At 40.8% G+C, this 21,633-nt stretch overlaps 1 protein-coding gene across 4 annotated transcripts in view; it reads left to right on the plus strand.

Moving 5' to 3' along the window:
• Positions 1-21,633, plus strand: part of SASH1 (SAM and SH3 domain containing 1) — an 890,912-nt gene that overhangs the window by 779,168 nt on the left and 90,111 nt on the right. For all 4 annotated transcript variants that reach the window (XM_048844286.2, XM_048844290.2, XM_048844289.2 and 1 more), the window contains exons 3-4: positions 15,716-15,766; positions 15,888-15,937. In XM_048844286.2, coding sequence (XP_048700243.1) covers positions 15,716-15,766; positions 15,888-15,937 — 101 coding nt within the window. The remainder of the gene's footprint in view (positions 1-15,715; positions 15,767-15,887; positions 15,938-21,633) is intronic.

Here is a 21,633-nt window from a genome sequence, read left to right on the forward strand (position 1 = left end):
GCATTTTAAGAACATGCCAAGAGCCAGCGCAGGTGGGAAAGCAGCCTGAAAGGTTTAATCATACAACCATAACTCTCTGGTGTGTGGTGGATGGCAATCATAGATGGCTTTGCAGGAGCAGCAGAGAGGCTTCTTTGTGGATTCCTTAGGCATTAGATTAAATGATTATTGGAAACTGTTTTTTTTTTTTTTTGAAGTTTAACCACCTTTGTAAGAGGCATATAACTTATGTAGTTTATTATTCCTCAGTAGATCTTCTTAATAGGAGGTGGTGCCCAGTCATCATTCTGCAAGTGCCCTATTGTTTCTAAAAGGCCATAATAGGAATTAGAGAGACAAGGTGCATGAGGGCAGCATCTTTTATGGGACCAACTTCTGAGGAGGAGAGATGCAAGCTTTCCAGCTCCACACAGCTCTTCTTCAGATCTGTTGAGCTGGAAAACTTGTCTCTTTCGCCAATAGAAGTTGGTCCAATAAAAATATTACCTCACCCACCTTATGTCTCTTGTATCCTGAGACCAACACGGATACATCAATACAGCAAACAAGAATAGAAATAGTAGGGGAATAACTACCATACTAGGTTTAAAAAAAAATTAGACCCAAATCCTGTACCTCTTGGCTTAGACATATAAAGTCTGGACAATAGCAGAATCTATGTGATTCCTCTGCTGGATTGGAGAGGAGGCAACCTGCAGAGATCTCGCAGGTCTGGCTTATGCTACAGCCTCCCACCCAGCCCCCACAGAGAACTGCTTCTCAAAGCCTGTTGGCTGGTGCTTTGAACACCTGAGAGGATTTGTTTCAGAGTAGCAGCTGTGTTAGTCTGTATTTGCAAAAAGAACAGGAGTACTTTTGGCACCTTAGAGACTAACCAATTTATTTGAGCATAAGCTTTCGTGAGCTACAGCTCATTTCATCGGATGCATTCAGTGGAAGGGTCTTTCTGCATAGCTGTTAATCCTTGGGGTTATCAAGTGTTAGTTATTAAACTAATTACTTTCTTGGTGAAAACTGTATTAATCACTTAGCTACTGTGTGGTTAGCTAGTATCTCAGGCAAAACTCAAGTCCCAGGTATGTCAGAAAAGTTGCTTTGTGAATTTTCCGTGGAACAGGTGAACTTCAGAAGAACATGTCCAAGCACCACAGCTGGACTGGAGGGAGGCCCAGCAGTGAGAGCTGTTAATTGTTTGTTTTGAAACCCTTCATTTAACCATCCTCTATCAATTGTGCTGGTAGCACTGCAGCTGTCAGATAGCACACTCCTGACATGACCCTCCTAAGAAAAACGATCATCGTAACCATCCAATGGAGGATGGCTTGCAATTGATGCGACGCCATTTTGGAGCATTACTGTTTGTTGCCTGTTGTATTTATCAAATGATTTCCAGTCACAGCATTTTTCTTTGGCTTGCTTTAGAATTTAAAAGGCAAATTCAGTGTGTTATTGTGACCTGTGGTGTAGACACAGATTTTTATAATAAATATATACATAGATAATTGTTTTTAAAGTTGTATTATGAATACCTATTTGAATACCTATGGGCAATGGATGGCGCTGAGCTTTCATCATGGAGGTTGCTGTCTTTCCTGTGAACAGACAAACTGATGGGGCAGTACTCTTTCCAGTTGATTTGGAGGGCAGCCGGTTTTAATGGGTAAACATCCATGTAGTTTTGGGTTGTGAATAAGGTTCTCTCTTAAATTAACTAAGTTGGTTTAGTTCACTGGATAAGCACGTGGGAGCTGTATATTAAGATGTGTAAATTGTGTTCCCCTCAGAGCATACCACTGGACGTTCCATGTAGCTGCCTGCATCTGCTCTGTGGGTATGTCTGCAGTGGAGCTGGAGATGTAATTTGCAGTTTGGGTAGGCAAAGCCATGATGATCCGCTCTCCCCTGCACAAGTACAATCCCATCAGAAATTCTAGATAGGCTCTCAGGACACCTAGCCTGTTCTGCTGCCCATGCAACTGCATCTCCATTTCTAATTTTAGTGCGCTAGCTCGGTCAGAACTAGCGTAGATGTGCTACCCAAGCTGCAAATTACACTTTAAGCTCGGGGGTAGGCATCTCCTAAGTTTTCACAATTCAGTGGCGCTTTCTCCCAGTATTGCCAGCTTGAGGTTTTATCATAAATCTCACAATGTCTAGTGTCCTTTCTTTCATTTAAAAGGAAAAACTAGTTTCTAGCCCCATTGATCGTGGAGAAAAGTGTGAAAAATCACTAAACGCTCAATCGCCAGAAGACTAATAATAATAATAATCCAAAAATTATTTTAAAATCTCATGATTTCTGGAGGCTTTGGGATGACAATGCCATTGTTGGCACAACAGCTATGCAGATGTAACAGAGTAAAAAACAAACATCCATCCATCTCCTTGCATTTCTTCACAGGGTAGTGTTCTTTTGTACCATCAGAGGCTTTCTCACCAACAACCATTTGCCATTATTGTCCAGTCCCCTCCTCCCTCCAGACAAGGTGGAGAGGTGAAATTTTTCCCTGCCAGATAATTATCAAGTCCAAAGTTAATATACATTATGCAGGAAGGTGTTAGTGGCTGCCAACATTGACAGACCTGGTAATTGTCAATGAGTGAACTAAGCTCTTATTATTCAGGCTAAATGAAGGTGCAATTAAGTTCCCTTTTAAGAGTAATAGCTGAAACAATGGAAGCCACCTCCCAAGGATCCGGGCAGCATGGCAATGTCTGAGCAGAGGCTAAGGCATGTGGACCGAGTGGTTTCCCTGATTGAAAATAGAGGTTCTCACACATAGATTAGTTGCAGCTGTGTGTGTCCATCTGTGGCAGAGGCAGACAAAATGAGCAGAGAGTCAGGGAAAAAAAACTGCAGAAGGCAAGAGAAGCAGTGGTGAGAATGGCCATAGGAGGAAGCCAAGAGTCAGAACTGCTTTTGGGAACAGTACATTCTGGAAAGGCAGACTTGGGTATCTGGACAAGGAAATTGCCTCCTGCTGCTTGTTCCTATTGTGTTCCGAGAAATGGGACTTTGTGTACATTCTTTGTAAATGAACAGGTTTGCATGAAAGAATATACCTGACTCATATAATCAATTTCTGCTCCTAACAGAAAAATCTTTGCAAGGCCCTAAAATATAGGCTAACCAAAATGCAACCATGTGAGTACCTCAAAGCTAATTCGGAACTGTAGAACAATGATCAGATCATCATCAGCTATTTAGTGGAGCTATACTGATTTACACCAGCTTGAGGGTCTGCCGCAAGCATCCGTCTAGTATAAACTTCAGATTAGTATTTACAAAGAGACTCCCAAATTAACGTCCCTCTCTTTACTTTTTAAAGGAAGTTTCTATAGCATGGAAATTATAATGAATACAAGCCAACAATGTGTGCTAATCCTCTTTTGTATTACCCTTGTTAGTTTGTTTTCAGTGCCCCTCCTGGAGAAACTGCCTTTATTTTCTGTGAAATTTTGAAATTAGTGTCCCAGCAGTAAAAGCTCTTTTTCTTCCATCCCCAATCCCTGGAGGAGGTTTATGCATGTACAATGGAAGCAATTCAGTGTCAGACTCTGAGGAAAGGGTTTATTTTATCCATCTGACCTTACAAGTGTCTGATTTCATTTGCCTATAAAATAAAAAATACCAGCTTCATTTAAAAGAAAACTTCATTTATTCTCTTTTAAAATAACCAAATTTTAGGTGTATTTAATTAACACTGGCCTGTTTTTTTCCAGTGAAATCAATTAGAAAGAGAATTTTGAAAACTCAAGGTGTCCTGATTCTCATGTACAGTGTGGCTCCTTTATGCTGCCAGAGCATAAACAAGAATCAGGCTCAGTGAAATTTTCATTGACCCTGTACATCTGTGAATGATAAAATACCCGAATAGCTTGTAATATCTTGGTCATTTTATTAGTACATGACCACGGAACCCTGAACATCAGGAGGAACTAAAATGGAATAAAAAAATTAAACTAATATTCCAGAACATCAACAGAAAATACATACGTAATCTAAAACATTACAAAGAAATAGATATAAACTTGATCTGAAAGACTTTTTTTACTAGTAAGGTCCCAGTTCAGGTTTCTGTATTTGTTTGGGTGCATTTGATGTTGTTTCTAACACCTGAAGCAGACCAAGGAGCTTCAGTTTTACCCTACGTGAGTGTTACCTGTGGTGTCATCAATTGTACCTGAAATAATGCAAAACCTTAAACTCAAGTCTTGACAGGTAAGTAAAGAGAGGCCTGATTTTTTCCATTTTCTAAAATACATTTATTAGAGAAGGCCCAAGCTGCAGTGTTTATAGCTTGATGTTCGGATCCAATTTTTCCCCAAATAAATTGAGTTTTTGAAATTCTATATTTTGGGTTGTCCTGTTGGAGCTAAAGAGCAGCCAAACTTCTTCAGACAGATTCAAAGCTGGGGTTATGGTCTGGATTTATTTGCAGTTGTCAGTCTCCCTAATGTGGGGTTCTCAATGAATTTCTTATGTTTCTATAAAGAAAACCATTTAATTTCACTACTACAGCAAAGTTACATGTATTAGAGTAATTATGGTGATGGAAAGGTTCCTTTTAGTTTGTTTTCCTGATCCTGAGGTGAGAGAGTAAGAAACTCGCATCCAATAATTAACAGGTTATAGTAAATAAAAATAATTTGTACAAAATTTAGCTTTGTATTAAAATATTTTTCTTTTTACATTATGTACGTAGTGTAACTTGTTATGAATCTCCCGCACTCAAAATGTTAGCACTTGGTATTGCTTTTCTGAGGAGAACAGCAAACTCAGGCTGTCTGTGTTGCTCCACAGGTCTGACTACAGAGGTGTGACAAGCGATGTGCTCCAAAGTTCTGTGCTGTAACTCCCCCAGGCGTACGCTGCAGATGTGAACTAAAAAGTTCCTAGTTCACATTAATGTAGTCCTGTATGAAGAGGGCTGTGTTAATGCCAACTAGAAACCTTTTAGTTCATGCCCGTGGTGCCCACACAGGGGAGTTACGGCACAGCACTTTGTGCACACCCCTGTAGTCCGAACTGCAGGGCAGGGTAGACAAGCCCTCAGTGTACTGTAATCACACACTGGATTTACTGGTGCACCATCTTCTTAGTCAACACAGAGAGAACTTCAGCTCCTCCTCCAAATTCACCTCTGGTGATGTACTTTTTTGCACAATATGAAGTCAAGGGTTCTGGAAGAGGGGTTGGTTGGTTGGCTTGTTTACTCTTAATTAAAAGACCAGAGTAAATGATGGTGCAAGAGAGAAATCACTTTGAATAATCTCAGGTTTCAGAGTAGCAGCCGTGTTAGTCTGTATTCGCAAGAAGAAAAGGAGTACTTGTGGGACTTTAGAGACTAACAAATTTATTTGAGCATAAGCTTTCGTAAGCTACAGCTCATTTCATCGGCTCACGAAAGCTCATGCTCAAATAAATTTGTTAGTCGCTAAGGTGCCACAAGTACTCCTTTTCTTTTTTGAATAATCCATTAGCCTTACAATGTTTAACAGCTGCTTTTAAATGCCTATGATTTCAGCATGTTTGTTAAATGGGCGTTACAGATTACATTTAGTTAACAAATTCATTTGAGCCCTTTACAGAGCAGTCATCTATAAGTTAATGCAGAGGAGGGATAGAAGTTAGAGTGTAAGATCATAAACGCATCATTGATATGAATATAAGTTACAGTGAAGCTGGGTCTACCCGTGTTGCCATTATAACCTTGTTTGGGAAGATTTATAGTACAGCTTTGGAAGTTTGCTTAAGGGTAACATTTAGCATTGGACTTGGCCTAGTATTCATTTTCTGTCTGTCTTTCCCAGTTTTTGAAAATAAAATAATTTCATTATTCTTTACAAATTTGTATAGTTCCTTAAGATTTTTTTTATGTTCTGTAAGGTGAATATTTAATTTGTTTTAAAAATGAAATCTGGGGACCTAACTCATCTATAATACTGTCTGGTGGCATTGGTATTTTTGCTGTTTTTTGCTGTGCAAATAGCAAAAAAATCTTGTTTTAAAATTATCTACTTGAAAAGGAAGTTTGAAAGAAATTTTAAAAATTATTATGGGTAATTAACATTAAGAATGAACAAACACCAATAAAACTATTAGTATTTCCCAGGTAAAAATCCAGTGACGAGGAGATACCTTTCTCCTTCCTAATTACTCTAAATTGTTGCCTTTATAGGTAAAGTGGAATCTTAGGAGGGATTTGAAGTTTAGACTGACATGTTGAGTTCTTAGTTCTTTGGGGATGCAAGTTAACAATTGATTTCCAGCTTCTGGACGGCCTACTGTATAATGGTGTACTCAGACTAGCGCCAGGTCGGCTGCTGTCCACATTACACCAAACACCACCTCTAGTTAGCACGACTGGTTGCAGTCTCTGCTAAGAGGACATGCATTGACTGAGCACAGAGACTTGAAGTAGCTTCTCCAGGATAGGTTTCAGAATAAAGAACAAACTCCTCCTTGCTGTTACAGTACCACACACAACTCTGCCCTGCCTATGTCTCATTGTTCTCCTCGTCATGTCCAGCTCTCTGCTCACATTTCTCACCTTGCTCCCTCCTGTTCTTGCTTTTAGATCTTTTTTTAACATAGTTTCCTACCACTGAAACAGAATGTTCCTCCTGTGCCTTAAACATTCTCCCTACCTTAGAATCATAGAATATCAGGGTTGGAAGGGACCTCAGGAGGTCATCTAGTCCAACCCCCTGCTCAAAGCAGGACCAATCCCCAGGTTTTTTTTGTTTGTTTGTTTTGGCCCAGATCCCTAAGTGAACCCCTCAAGGATTGAATTTACAACCCTGGGTTTAGCAAGCCAATGCTCAAACCACTGAGCTATCCCTCCTTCCCCCTTCTTTAAGTCCATCCTCAAAAATCCATTTCTTGCACCTTATTTTCCATCATTGCCTTTCCTTAGCAGAGTAGTCACCTTCTCCCTTTGGCCCAGCCTTAATGACCCCATAACATGGACCAGAATTTATTTGATTTTTGCATTGTAGAACATGAATCGTGGGGTTTTTTTTTTTTTACACCCTGATCCCTCCTTTCCCTGAAAACTTTTTGTCTATTTTCAAGTTCGATGCTTTTCTGAGTTAAAGCCCTATTTGTTACACATGGGCTTAAGTGGTGGCAGGACAGGAACCTATGTCTTTTTCAATCCCAGTAAAGCATCATGCACTATTATGGAATTTCACCAATCTTGTGGTTGCTAATGTTTTTGTCATTTAAAAAGTGTTGGTGGGTATTAATAAACTAAAAGAAATCTAAATAAATGGAAAACACATTAGAGAAAATGATGCCGTAATTGTTTGGAAATAGAAAAATGTTTTAACTTTCTTTTTATCTGAAACGTTATATTTGTAGATTCTAGTATTTAGCAAGGGTTTACGCTGGGCTGAGACAGAAATTGTTTTAATACATAAGTAAGCACTTGAGAGCTACTATAATTGCATGTTTTGTTTCTGCCTTCTTGTAAAACCACACTTGGTTAGTAGCATAGCTAAGTGTTCACTTCTCTGTGTTGATGCGTGAGCCATTAGGAGAATATTTGGACTGTAGTTTCCTGAAAAGAAAAAGTATTCACTTGTTTGAAATCCTGTTTTTTTTAACCATTCCTCCCCCACACCTCATTTCCTCGCTCCTGAATTTTATTGTTGCTACAGAATGTCATAATTTGCTATGTGTCAGTCTTGACAGTAACATGCAAGAGTAATGGAGCAGAAAGTCTCCACTGTTCTAGTGTAATGGCTAAAATGATGGACCTTGGGACACAATTTGAAACTCAAAATGGATCCTTTGCTAATCTGAACCATTGGAAACTCAGTGAGCTGGTTAATTCCTCCAAATAAACGCTTTCTGAGGTGGTAGCCACTGGAATCCTTCTTCCTTTATTTATTTATTTTTGATCAGTGACCCATGGCTAGCAACTGGTTGGCAGTTCTCATTAAACACCTGTGTGTTCCTGTGCTGTCACTGCAAAAATGTTTTGTTTGTCATAATCTTCTCTGGAGCTTCTGTGCAGGTTGGGACATGACTTGTGGCAAAGGAATCTAGACCGAATAATTGGTGTCAGACTAAATTACCCCACTGGAGGACTTGGATGTTATGAGTTCCTCACGATCTTTTGAATATGGCTTTCTATCATCATTGAGAAGAGAGGCTAGAAATTGCAGCGTGTATTCAGACTAAGCAAGGTGAAGTCCCTTGTGAAGAGAATGTTTTGGATTTTCTAATGTATAGTTTCCCTTCCTATCTGCCTTATTGCTAGCCATTTGGGGGAGGGTTGTCAATGGAATTATTATTTATAATCTCAAATCATGAAATTGGCAACATCAGCATTTTTAGTCCTATCTCCTATTTGTCATGTCTCTAAACTTCCCCAGCAACTCCACAGGTTTCCCTCTGAACAATAGCTGCTTCGCATCTCAGTGATCTTAACCACGCCTAGGATTCTCTGTTTGCTACCTATAGCTCTTAGGCCTTGTCTACATTAGCGTTTTTGGACCTGTAATTCCCAGTTAGTGCAATTCCACTTGCGGGAGCTGCAGTGTATACAAGGCTCAGAAGGGACACAAGCTCTTCTATCCCCAGGGTTCGAGGATATGGTGATCAAAAATATATGAACTTTACGTACACTAATGGTCTGAATTGTGGGCCTGTAATCTAAGTGTAGAAGCCCTTTGAGACCACTGCCTCTTCAGTGATTCCCAGAGTACTTCCAGGGAGCCTCTTTATATGCAGAGGAGCTTCTGGACTGGAGCCACAGGCTATCGTTCTTCGCAGGGATGTTTCTATGAATAACTTTTTTCCTTATGTTTTTTTTATCAAAATAATAAAGACAGAGTTTTTCCCTCCACATAACATACAGAACAGAACCCACCACAGGAAGGAAAGTCCCAGGTTGATTTAAACCCCGTCTCTCTGATCTGGAGCAGTGTTTCTAATTGTGATACAGCTGGCTAACAATGCACTCTTTGGCAGAAATATAGGTATATTTTTCCTGTTTTTTGTATTCCCCTTAATGAATAATGGGCAAAACCCAGAGCACTTTTAACTGCTACTTTCCTGAGATGTTGAGTTCTAAAGGAACACTGATAAAGTCCTACAGAAGTCAATTGAAGTCAGTACAGCTATGCTGATTTACACCAGCTGAGGCTTTGCCCCCAGAGCTACCAATAACACCTTGAAAGGCAAAATAATTAAACCGCAAGTGAAAAGCTTTCCATAAACGTCAGCTCCATTGTAAGTTCTGAGGGAGTGGAAATGGTGTATAGAAAGCTGTTTACATGCGTTCATTTCACTTGTCCTTGTATGGATCGGTTCAGTTAGAACAGAAATAGTTCACCACCGAGCAGTTCTTAAGAGCAACGTTGCAATGAAATGTTACATTTCTGCCATGAGACGCTTTCAAAGAGAATTAGACCTTTATAGCCATATCCATCCACACAGCAGGGTATGTGTGAAGGTGCAAGCCTTATTTTATGGTATCTGGGTTTGAGCGCTGTTTATTGTCAAGTGAAAAAAATGTGTTGGTTTCATCCTAGTTCCCATTTGTTTACCTTACAGAATCACTATACATGTTAAACTAGCTGTGCGCAGCGGCCTCCTCTGCTGAAAGGAGGCCTTCAACTGGGTAGGTTATGCAAGTAAACTGGGGGATATGTCTTGTATTGATTCTGGATGCCCTGGTAGCACACACATTCTGAAACCTGATAGCACCGTAATATTGTCACATCTAATAGTGGCGAGATAGGTGGTTATTAGCATTCAGCAACATACTATTAGCCTTCTTGCTATGCTAAAAATGTGAGAAGTGAAGAGAATAATCCAGAAAAAAAGACCCACAAATAACACAGCGCGAGGAAAGGTGATATGGTGGTTAAAACAGAGGAGTCAGTGTCAGGAGAAGGATGGTCTGATGTGAGTCTGGGACTTTGGAGAGCTGGGTTCAGTTCCTTGCCCCATCACAGACCCATTGTGTGAATTTGGGCAAGAGATTTTGTCTCTGTGGCTTAGTTTCCTATCTGCAAAATGGGATAACAGTACTTCCTTGTCTTACAGAAGTGTTGTAGTGATAAATACATTGAAGGCTCTGAGACACTCAAGACCTATGGTAATGGGGGCCATACAAGTACCTGTATAGGCAGATCTGGTTTCTATTCCCAACTCTGCCATAAATAACGAGCAAGTCTTTTAGATACAGATTTTCAAAATTTGGTCACCTCAGTTTTTGGGGTCCGATTTCAAATACCTTGGGCCTTCTTTTCAGATATACTGAGCATTCTCAACTCCAACTGAAGTCAACGAGAGATGCAGGTTTTCAGCAGTTGGGCACCCAGTATCAGTAGCTGTGTTTGAAAATGTGGGGTTGGATTTCCAAAAAATACTTACTCTGTCTACTTAACTTGAAGTCAGGAGTTTTACTACAACTTCAGTGGGAGTAGTTAGGCCAATACGGAGTGCCTTTGAAAAGTCCACCTTTGGCCTAACCCTCTCTAGGCCTCAGTTTCACATCTATATAAATGCAGATCATACTTTCCTACCTCACATGTGTTTTTGAGACTCAGTTGATTAATGATTGTAAAGCTCTTTGAGATTCTCAGATGGATAGCACCTTAAGTGAAAAGTCATGTTGTTCAGAAATATGGTGGTTGTTAATTGGGTTATCCAGCTAATAAATCACTTACCAAATGTGTCTTTGAGTAATAAGTAACAGATAAACATCAGAGACATCATGTTTGTCGGACTTTAGCTAGAGACGTAGGATTTGCGGTAACAGGATCGATGGACCGTTGGGTCTGATGTCCTGTGTCCATCAATGGCATTGTGGTTAATGAGAAAGATGTGAAAACCCCTAGAGCACCTGGCCACTTCACATCCTGAGCCAGGGTGAACAGCTGAAACCTTGAAGTGTGAGCCACAAGTCTCACTTGGTATGTTTACAAATCATTGTCTCTGTTATAGTAGAAATCATGTAAAAAGAATTGCAGTTGTTGTGTTGTGTCATGTCAGTTCCTACCCTGCAAGACTCTTTTCATCATCATTCAATATTGGTTACTTCCTGCCGTGTAATGCATTGTTTGTCAATAAACGGACTGTGAAAAAGTAGGTAATGCAGGACATGACTGAGGCATGCTGACAGAGCTCTTTGTGGGTTGCCTGGATAGCGTGTGTCCCTCCGGAACCTCACTTTCGCCAGTGCTTTTGGGGCCTGATTCTGCAGCTGTTGAAGTCGATAGCAAAGCATCCCCTGACTTCAGTGCTGTGGGAGAGGCCTTTCAGGTGGGAGACTGAATTCTTTCTAAAAGTTCAACCATAAGTAATGATCTTGATGCAAGAATTACTGGGTGATATTCTGTGGTCTGTGTTATGCAGGGGTAGATTTTCATAAATGGTCCCTTAAATTCTATGTATGTTCTGAAGCCAAATTCATAAAGCCCCTGCTCCCCTAGTGTTAAGCCATTTTGTTCCCCTCCTGATCCTGGGCTGCTCTGGGGACTGGAACAGCAGTTTCTCAGGGCTGCACTGCCTGAAATCTCCATAGTGATCCAACTCTGCCCCCAATACCCTCCACACCTCAGCATGTCTCCTGTGCCAGAACTAGTGAAGAGGTCTTTGGAAGGCAGCTTTATGAATACTTTCTGCAGTGCCTACATTGTGAAAATCCACTCTCAGTTGGAACTGGGATTTTTAAGGCATCTTTACACTACTCTAGCACTTTAACCTGGTGTGAATCTCACCCTATGAATCTGTATAAAGCCCATAATTCAGAACTTTTTAGAAATTCATCCACAAAGCTTTGTAGAATGTTTAAAGGTTTGTTTCAGGTTTGAGAGCTACAAAGAATTGACTTTTAATAAACTAATATTGTAAAATATTTAGCAAAATGTCATCAGTGTGTTTTTTGAAACTAAAAGCACCATTCCAGAATTCATCCCACTTTGCAAAATAAGACTGTGATCCTGCAGTTGGGTTCATATAGGCACACGGTCTACTCTCCAGTAGCCAGACCAGAGCGTAAATAAATAAAACTATTTATGGCTGGTTTAACTTATAAACCCTTCTTCTACCCAACATCCTTGATTGTTTGTCCGCACAGCAAAAATACCATTTAATTCTAATTAGGACTGAAGACTCTTGAATAATGATGATAGAGGAATGTCTTAAGTTATTTGTCTTTGATAAATAAAGCTGCCAGGGGCAAGTGCAGCTAAAGTGCAGCTTTGTCTGAAGCTGCCAGGGGCAAGTGCAGCTTTAGAAGCCAGGGTGGCAGAGGAGGCTAATGGCATAAATGAGAGAAGAGGGAGAAGAGAGTCAAGATTTTGAAACACAGGATGCAGCTGGCTATTTCCCCAGGAGATTTAAAAAAAAATACAATAAACCTTTCCACCCTCCATTTACAATGTACAGTAAACTTGGGCAAGTAAAAGGATCTCTGAGTGTGTCAGGAAAAAAGGGATATGGCCACCTAAATTATTTTTTTTAAGTATATCTGTTAAAAAGGATTTGCAGCAGATGCTTCTGTAACCCACATGCCTTCTGGGTGTGGTGTTCTGTCCCATCTAGTGGCACCGAGACCACTTAGAGAGTTAATTGAGTTTAGCTCATGCTGTGGAGGCTCATGCGCTAAGCTCCAGAGGTCCCCAGTTCGATCCCGCCCACCAGTGACTGGGGTTTGTTGGCATTACGCTTCTTCAGACAGCAGGTAAATGATGAAAAACCAAATATTTATTGCCGAGGGGCGGGGGTACAAATGAACTTCAGGCACACAGTGGATTCCTTTGACTGGCTTTATGCAGCTTTAAGACGCCCATACTGGTGAAATGTTCTGTGTTGTCTTTGTGACAGTGGGTGGAGGAGGAAAAACTGGCTTGAATGAGCTGTGTTGCAAGTAGGTTTACTGCTGCTTCCTTCCTTCCTTCCTGGCCTTCAGGTCAATGGGAGAGTGAAGGAGAAAGACGTGCAGTAATGTTCCTGCTGCCTTGCTGGCTGGAAAGCTTGTTTGACTTCTCTTTTGATAGAAGTAATAGGGGAACAGGGACTACTATACCTCTACTTTCATGAGAAAATCAGAGTCACTTGGTAGTGGTACGGAGAAATGATTTTTACCAGTACCTTTTGATTCTGAACAATTAGTTTTGGCTTCTTGACCGGTTACATTTGCAGAGTATCCTGAGCCCCCAACAATTCCTATTAAAGTCGCTGGAAAGACATTTCCACTGGAGTCTGGCCCCCTTTATACGCTGACGCTTACACCCTGTCTACAATATTAAAACAACAAAGCCAAGGCAACCAGCACAGAACAGACCAAACCACGTCATAACAAAGTTACTATATCTTGTTACACCCTGTGTAGATTATGACTATAATCTAACATAATACTGTTATGTCGTTGTGCCATGGTGTGGTTGGGCCCAATCTGTTATACTACAGTCCCCAACAGTAGAAGCTGGTCTCCATTTGAATGAGTTCTATTAGAGTGGCAGTGAGTTTTGTTCTGGATTTTGCGGATTTTCTGGAAGCACTAACCCTAAAGTAGTTCAGGTCAATTAACACTAATCCTTTTTTTAAATTGAATCTCATTTTCTTATTACTTTCTTCTGTAGATACATTTCCTGTCTTTATCTTTAGGCCAAGGACATAGAAACTAGTTTTATTTTGAGATAGGAAAGAGAGTTAAAACTAGATTAACTGTTGCATTGGATAATATACCATAAAAAGACAACCCTGCTTTACTCAGGGATGAACAAATTGACCTGCTAGGTCTTTTCACTCTTTGATTTCTTTGAGTGTATGTTGTTAGACTTTAGTGATTTCCTGGAGTACAATAACAACTATTTGAAATCAATGGCAGAACTCTCACTGGCTTCAATAGGACCAGAATTGGGTCAAAGATTCATAGTCCTGCTATGCAAAGTGTTTTCCCCCACTGTTTTGCATTCAGATGAATGAGGTGCCAACAGTTAAATTTACCTCCAGTGACGCAGAACTGCAAACTTTTCTCCAGTGCCACCTGGAGTTTAACCCTTGACTTCAGTGGGAGCAGGATTAAGCCCGCTGTTAGCAACAGGTACACTTTAAATTATTGATATAAAATCTTAAATTGGACAATATGGGCCTAATCCACCGAAGTCAGTGGAAGGACTCTTGTTCACCATGCTGGGGATAGAAACATGTCAGGCTACAGAATGCTCATTGTTAACCTGTGTTTCCAGATGAAGAACTTAGCTTGTTTAAGTCTACATGACTTTTGGTTAAGCTTGTTTGCTGAGAAATAGCTAGAAATTTTCCCCTTGAATTCTTGTTTTCAGTGAATTTGGGGGAATTTGTTTTATATGTAATCTCAAAATACTCTCACATATCCTGAATCGTTTTTTTTACCAAACTTAAAAATGATATGTCCTGTATAACGGCACCAGTAGTGCAGAGTTTTCGGCGGGAGGTTTCCATTTTGACTGCTAAATACAGTATCACTTGGAGGAGAATTTTCTTCAGTATACTAGATAGTTGGAGACAATAATTGAAAGGTGCTTTTTAAAAACAAAAACAAAAAAGGCATCCGTCTGACCTTAGCATACATCCTTGATTTGTCGTAAAAAAATTGATAATTTCAAGTATCTTCACTTAAAAGTTAGATTTCTAAAGATCACTTTTTTTCAGAAACTCTCTAATTGCTAACATAGTTAATGGGCATAGTGATTAGTGCAGTGAACTGGGAATCAGGACTCCTGGAGTCTGGTCCTAGCTCCTTCTCAGTGTGTCAGTGGGCAAACCACTTAACTTTGTGCCTCATTTCCCCAATGTGCAATGCTGTTGATAATAGGTATCTACCTCCCAAGAGGACTGAGAGTTTTAATTAATGTTTGTTAGGGCACTAAGGAATTTTGGTTGAAAAATAATCAGAGACCCTTTTTTTCTATTATTTATCCAATATATGCCATTGTAATTGGTTTTAAAAAAAAATCTTGAAACTCAAAATCAGTATTGTGCCACAAATAATTTTCTTCAATGGTTGCAGCAAATTAATTTCATTTTAGGGATCTGCTGAGAACATAACCCCTTTATAGCCCATACTTAATCCCATGTGTTTCAGTTCAGGATGGGAAGAAGTGGGGGATGTCACAATAAGTTGCAGCACAGGCTATGTTAAACAGGAGGCATTTATTAAAGAAAACTACAGCAATCTGTCAACACAAACAGACTTCCATGCAGCTTGAGTTCCAGCTTTGTCTCCCCTGTTTACCAAGGATCACATTCTGTCTGTACCATATATGAAGAAGTCTAGTGGCTGAATGATATACTGCAAGTAAACATACATTATCACAAGGGACAGGTGGCTCTGAAAGAGGAAAGAAAGCTCAGGAGGTTGGCAGTCCACATGTAGGAGTATGTGGCAAATGTTGATTATCCCTTGAAGACTGCTCACGTGTGTTTTCTTTATTATTATTTTAACCCATATCTATGTATAAGCCTTACATTGTGCTACATTTATCTGTAATAAGTATATAATTGGCTTCTACTTGAGTATTTCAGCGCTTCTTCAGAGAGCGATTCCACTGGAAGGCTTAATGCTTCCTATTTGAAAAGTCGTGGGATTTTTCAATGTTCTGTTCTTGTCTCATTTTTCTTTTCTCATCTCGCTCCATATTTGTTTTTCTGGAGAATGCTGCCTCGTTTGGGTGTTGCATTAACCCGACATCTGTTCTGTTTTAGGAGAAACCCGATGCCAGCCCCACATCGCTACAGCTGCGATCCCAGATTGAAGTAAGCACAATGACTTTAATCATCTGTTTTTGTTTTGGATTTTTTTAATTTGATATTTTGCACCAGTTGGGTAAAGCTTGTTGTTCTGTCAGCACTCATAGCAATATATCTTCCCTTACAGGAATCGCTTGGCCTCAGTAGTACTGTGTCAACACCAGAGACTGAAAGAAAGTAAGTTTGGGCTGTTGGGGAGCAGGAGGGTGTTAAGTGACACTTTTTTACATGAATCAGCCAATCCATGTTAAACTGATTTAATTTCACATAATTCCAAATGAATGCCCCATTGAAAACAAAACTGACACCTCTTCTTTTTCTGTTTTTCTCTTGGTATCTGTGTGCATATGTGTGCATGCATGCAACGTAAATAAAGTTGGTGGACTGTTGTGAGAAGTATCATCGATTTCCCTGCAAACTAAAGTCTACCTTTTTTTTAAAAATATCTTTTTTTTTTTTGTGACAACGTAAAAGTTCCAAAAACAGAAATAGGAGTTAAACACTGAAACCACTTTCCCCTTCTTGTGAGCCCATGGTTTTGATACCGTACTTTTGAAGAAGGTGCCAAGCAAGTGGGGTATTTAAAAGCAACTTGAATTTTAGCAGTCTTTAATAAAAACCTCTTTGTATGAGCTGTGTGGGTTTCTGTTTGCTGTCTCTTTCCCCGCTACTCCCTCTCCCCCCCCCCCCCCCCCCCCCGGTCCTGCTGCAATGTATCTGTATCTGTTTGTTTTCTGTGCCTCCCTGGTTTTATCCCAAGAACTGGAATTCCGACTGCTATGGGTAATGTGCAGTAGTGCGTGAAAACATCTAGCCTTGTATTTTCAGGGACTTCCAACTTCTTAGTGAGATCCCAACTTGGCTAGTTAAGAAAATGCACAGGGAGCCCAGTTTCAAATGTGTGGTGCTTTAATAGGACACTTCAGCCACACATTTGAATTCCAGTGAGATACTTGTATGCCAGAATTGGACACTATGGCTTTGTCTCCATTAGGGACATTTTTTAAAAAAATTGCCACCATTGCTCATACTGGTTCAGCTGCATCAGCATGAGCCATGTTGGGAGCCCTTGTTGAGATAGGATACCAGCTGTTGTCACCATTTTATGTGCTGTTTCCATTAGTCGTGCTCAGAACAGACTTCGGTGACACATTATTTAAAGTGATGACAGCCAATGGCCCGTGTGCAGTAGGGCTTCCAGTTGGGCAAACACTGGTGCTATCTAGTATTGGAAAATCTCCTTTGTGTAGAGAAGGCCTCAGTATCCTCAAAGAGGATATCTCCCTGCCTATCTTCCATTTTATTCTATTGCAGTTAAACCAAAATGCCACATTTATGAAACTTTGAATAAGTGCGGCCTGGGGGACAAGCTAAGATTTCCTATCATAATAATTACTTAGTCCAGCCATAGATCTCAAACACTTTACAGAGGAGGTGGTATTATCCCCATATTCTAGATGGGGAAATGGCAGCACAGAGGGGTGGAGTGACTTGCCCAAGGTCACCTAGCAGGCCATTGGCAGGACTGAGAATAGAACCCAGATCTTCTGATGTCTTATGTTCTAACCACTGGGATGTACTCCCTTGCAGTATAGCTGCTAAACTACAGATGCCTTGAATAAAAAGAAAGCAATACATACATAAATATATTTGGAGTGGTTTATTCTGAAAAGTGCTTGTTACGTGTTTTAACTGAAAGAATAATAACTTCACTTCTCAATTTAAATGGAAAATGCAGAGGAATTCTTTGTAAACTAAAGTATTTCATGAATGAAATCACAAGTGTTGAGAGAGAGAGTGTGTGTGTGTGTGTGTGTGTGAACTGAAGCACAGAACTGATTTAATCCATCCAAATATGTGTAGGATTGTCACAGAGGAAGTTTTGCATCAGGGAATTTGCAGAGTCATAAAACATTTAACTTGAAGAATGTGGTCCTTCTGTTTGATGTGAGAGATTGAAAATTGCAAAGAATACTCCTAAGGGAATTCTGCACCAAAAAATTTGCCAAAATAACACAATATAATCATGACAGTTTCAATTATTTTGGTAATTTATTTAAAATACTTGTCAGCCAGTAAGTCTGTAACAATACAGATAACAAAACAATTCAGGAAATGTTTTTCGACAAATGGATTCCTTACTAGGCATATTAATACAGAACTTTGAGTAATAATTCATTTAAACTACAGTACAGAAATGTATTTCCCACACCCCTCAGAAGCAGCGCAAAGGCTTGTGGGAGTTGTGGGTAATGGAGGAGCTGAGGGAGAGTCAAGTAATTGCTGGGAAGGAGCCGGGGTGTGAACTTGGAGGGTTGTTGGGTGTGGATGAGAGAAGTATGGAACAGGGTTGGTTGTTTTTTTTTGTTTTTTGTTTTTTTTTGGAGGGAGGGGCAGGGATTGTTAGGGAGTTGGGGAATCTCCCCCATGCAGACCCTTGCTAACTCTTACCCTCTTTTATTCTGTCTGGCACATACCCCTGTCCCCAAGTGTCCCTGCACTCCCCTTCCCTGTTCCCATGTGGTCTTGCACTTCCCTGTTACAATGTGGCCCTGCACCCCCACTAAGCAACTCCCTGATCCCATGTGTTCTTGCACTCCACTCCCACGTAGCCCCACCCCAATCTGTCCTCCCACTAGCCCATCTGAACCCTATTCTGTGACCCTCCAGCAGCCCCATGAGCCCCACGCTGTCCATCCCCCGCCCCCCATATCCCATGTCTCCTGACCTGGCCACATGGGCAGGGCGCCGTGAGAAACACAGCCTCTTCTCTTCCACATCTGCAGGTAGGGCTGATCTCTGTTCTGGCACCACGGCAGCCCCTGGTAGGCGAAAGGTGTAACTGCAGCACCTCTCCAGCAGAATGTATCTTCTGCAGAGAAAAAAAAATTGTCAGTGGGACATGAATTCTGAGCATGCACAGTGGTGCAGAATTCCCCCAGGAGTAAAAGGGGTCATGATCATTTGATGCCAGACTAAAAACACCGGTGAAAATAGTCAAGGTAGAAGTGATTTAAGCCTGTGTTGTTAAGATGATAACTTGATTGATCAATGCAAGTTTCATACTCCTAGCTGAGTGGCATTGTCTTATCAGTTCAGCACTGTTACGTGCAGGTAGAAAGAAGACTGTACAATTCATTGGCAAGAAAATGACCCTCTACCAGCTATTTAGTCCATCAAATGATTTTTTTTCTTACTGCTAAGAAACTGAATTAGATTCTTCTTTATAATTTTCTATTTAGGCCTCATGTATCTGAGTTACGTGCTTTCTTTTGTCCTGCCTGATAAGACACAGTACTCTGGAGAATGCAGGCGGTTCATGAGAGTATGTCTACACTGCAGTTAGACCCATGGCTGGCCTGTGCCTGCTGACTGGGGGCGGCAGAACTTGGGCTAAAGGGCAGTTTGAGTTTGGCCTGGAGCCCAAGCTCTGGGATCCTCGCAGGATCCTAGAGCCCAGCCCCCAACCCAAGCCCAAACATAATACTGTAATTAAACAGCTCCATAGCCTGAGCCCCACAAATCCAAGTCAGCTGTCCCAGGACAGCCACAGGTTTTTAACTGCAGTGTAGACATACCCTGCTGTACCACTTCTGATGGCTCATCTACACAGCAACGCAAACTGCAGCCAGTCAGGAATTTTTCAGTGAAACGTTTTTAATCAGAAAATGCTGATTTGTTGAAACTTAATTTTTTTGTGGAAATGTATCAGTTTCAATTAAAGGTTTCTCAGGTCCAGGATGGAATTTCTGGTCAGAGACCCAACGGCTTGGTGTTTAGGGCACTCACCTGGGATGTGGGAGACCTAGTTCAGGCTTGATTCAGAACAGAAACTTGAATCTGTTTCTTTCAAATATTTACCCTAGCCACCGAACTATATAGTGAGTCTCTCACTCTCTCTGACCCAGTACATTTTTATTTACACAGAGTGGAACAGTTCCAACAGAGGAGAGGGAAAGGGAGAAAAGAGAGTCTGACTCTCATCTAGTGTTTAGGGCACCTGCGTGGGATGTGGGGGACTAAGGTTCAAGATCCTGCTCTGCCTTATTCAATGACCTAACTATCAGACAATTGCAGGGGAAGGGTCTCTCTCATGATGTTTGCTACAGTTTTCAAAAATAACTTGTTTTCGTTCCTGTGTAGAAGTAAGTTGGTAATCTCAGTCTAGCTTCTATTGGACAAGGGACTGCCAGTCACGAAATCCACCCTAGTGATCGGCATGAAACTAATAGAAACTTCCTATTCAGTAGAGAGACAAGAGGTCTCTGTGGGCCTGGAGACTGAATTACCTTCTCACCTCTAGTGATGGTCCCCCCAGAAAGGGAGTGGGGAAGTATAAGCTTCTGTTACTGCTGTCCATACTGTTCTAGCTCGAGAGAGAGAGTAGTAAAATGTGTTTTGTCATGGCACTAAAAATGCTCATTCCATTAAATTGACTAAATTGGTAACAAGGAAACCTGGGAGGTAGGGGGTGGATACTGCAGGGAAAACATAATCAGAAAAATCCTTATAGCACCAAACAAAGCAGAGAGATGTCTGAGGTTTGTGTGGTTATGTTGCTTGTATAGCTAGTAATACCCAATATGTTTAAAAACTGCCTGAAATATGGTAAATTACAAAATAGGAAGCAGAGTCACATTTGTTCAAGTCTAGTTCTAAACTTCATGACCAGTTGAGTTTTTCAGAGAAGTTGCTTCTATAAATTGAATCAGTTCTGTGGTTTTTGTAGGGTTGTAATACTCTGCAAATAACTCAATGGAAAATGATACTTCTGAAAAGTTTGTGCTTTTTCTTCCATTAATAGGCGCATTTTTCTCCTGTCAGGTTTAATTTCCACACATACACCCTTCAACTTGCAGCATTATTGTCAGATTGAATGTTAGAGTAATATTGTGAAGTCTGATCTTGCCTCCAGCATAGTGGCATGCCTCTGTATACAACACAGATATTTTTCATTTTGAACAGCAATCCTGGCTATGCAGACACAACTGAATTTTGGTTTTGACTAAAAGTATGACCAATGTAAGACCAAATACACAGGAAACACGTTCTTGGTGGCTATTGTTGCCTCGGTGCCCGTAATGTGTCAAGCCACGGGTGCATCGTATGTAGTAATAATGCTATTATTTCTCTAAGATGACAACTCCCCAAGGAAGTTTACTCAAGCCAGGGGAATGAGGTGGGACGGGGGAAGGAGAGGTTGTTCGCCTCATTGTAAACATGGTGTTTTAAACAATGGAAACCAACATTCTGATTAGCTCCCAGTCCCCATATTTGAGCAGTCAAGACTCTGCATGATGGACTAATGAGCTCTGTATATTTGACAGGAAATCCAGGCCAACCCTACTCCCCTTGAACTCATGCTTCTGCATCCTGTCTCTCATCCTGTTTTTAGCAGATCCAGGGATGTTGCAAAGGGAAGTTATTTGTTTTGCCCCTTGGGGAATAGATCTGTTTGCTGTCACTATTCCCTGCACTGGCCTTGTTACGCATTTTAAATGTGGTGTATCCGAGAGCCTTCAGGAAAGGTTAGGAGCTAGATGCCAAGTGCAAGAGCACCATGTACAGGCAGGACAAGGCACAGTCCCCTGTGTGTAAGTTATTCTTCCAGTTAGAGGGGCGGGGAAGGAGGAAAAACTACTGATGGGTAAAAATGGGGGTCAATAACTGTGAGTGAAACTCTCAGCTCTTTGGCATTCTCATTGTGTTCTAAATCTTTGTGTCACAGTGGATGTCCTGAAGTGTCCCATCATGCAACAAATCACTCAGTGCTTCGTGAGTGATATTATTCATCAGTACAGCACAACTTCTAACCAAGAAAATAAAGATATATCATGTTAATGTTGTGATTCGTGCTCCCATATCTGTCAGGT

Source organism: Caretta caretta, chromosome 3 (assembly GCF_965140235.1).
Source record: "Caretta caretta isolate rCarCar2 chromosome 3, rCarCar1.hap1, whole genome shotgun sequence".
NCBI classification, from domain to species: Eukaryota; Metazoa; Chordata; order Testudines; family Cheloniidae; genus Caretta; species Caretta caretta.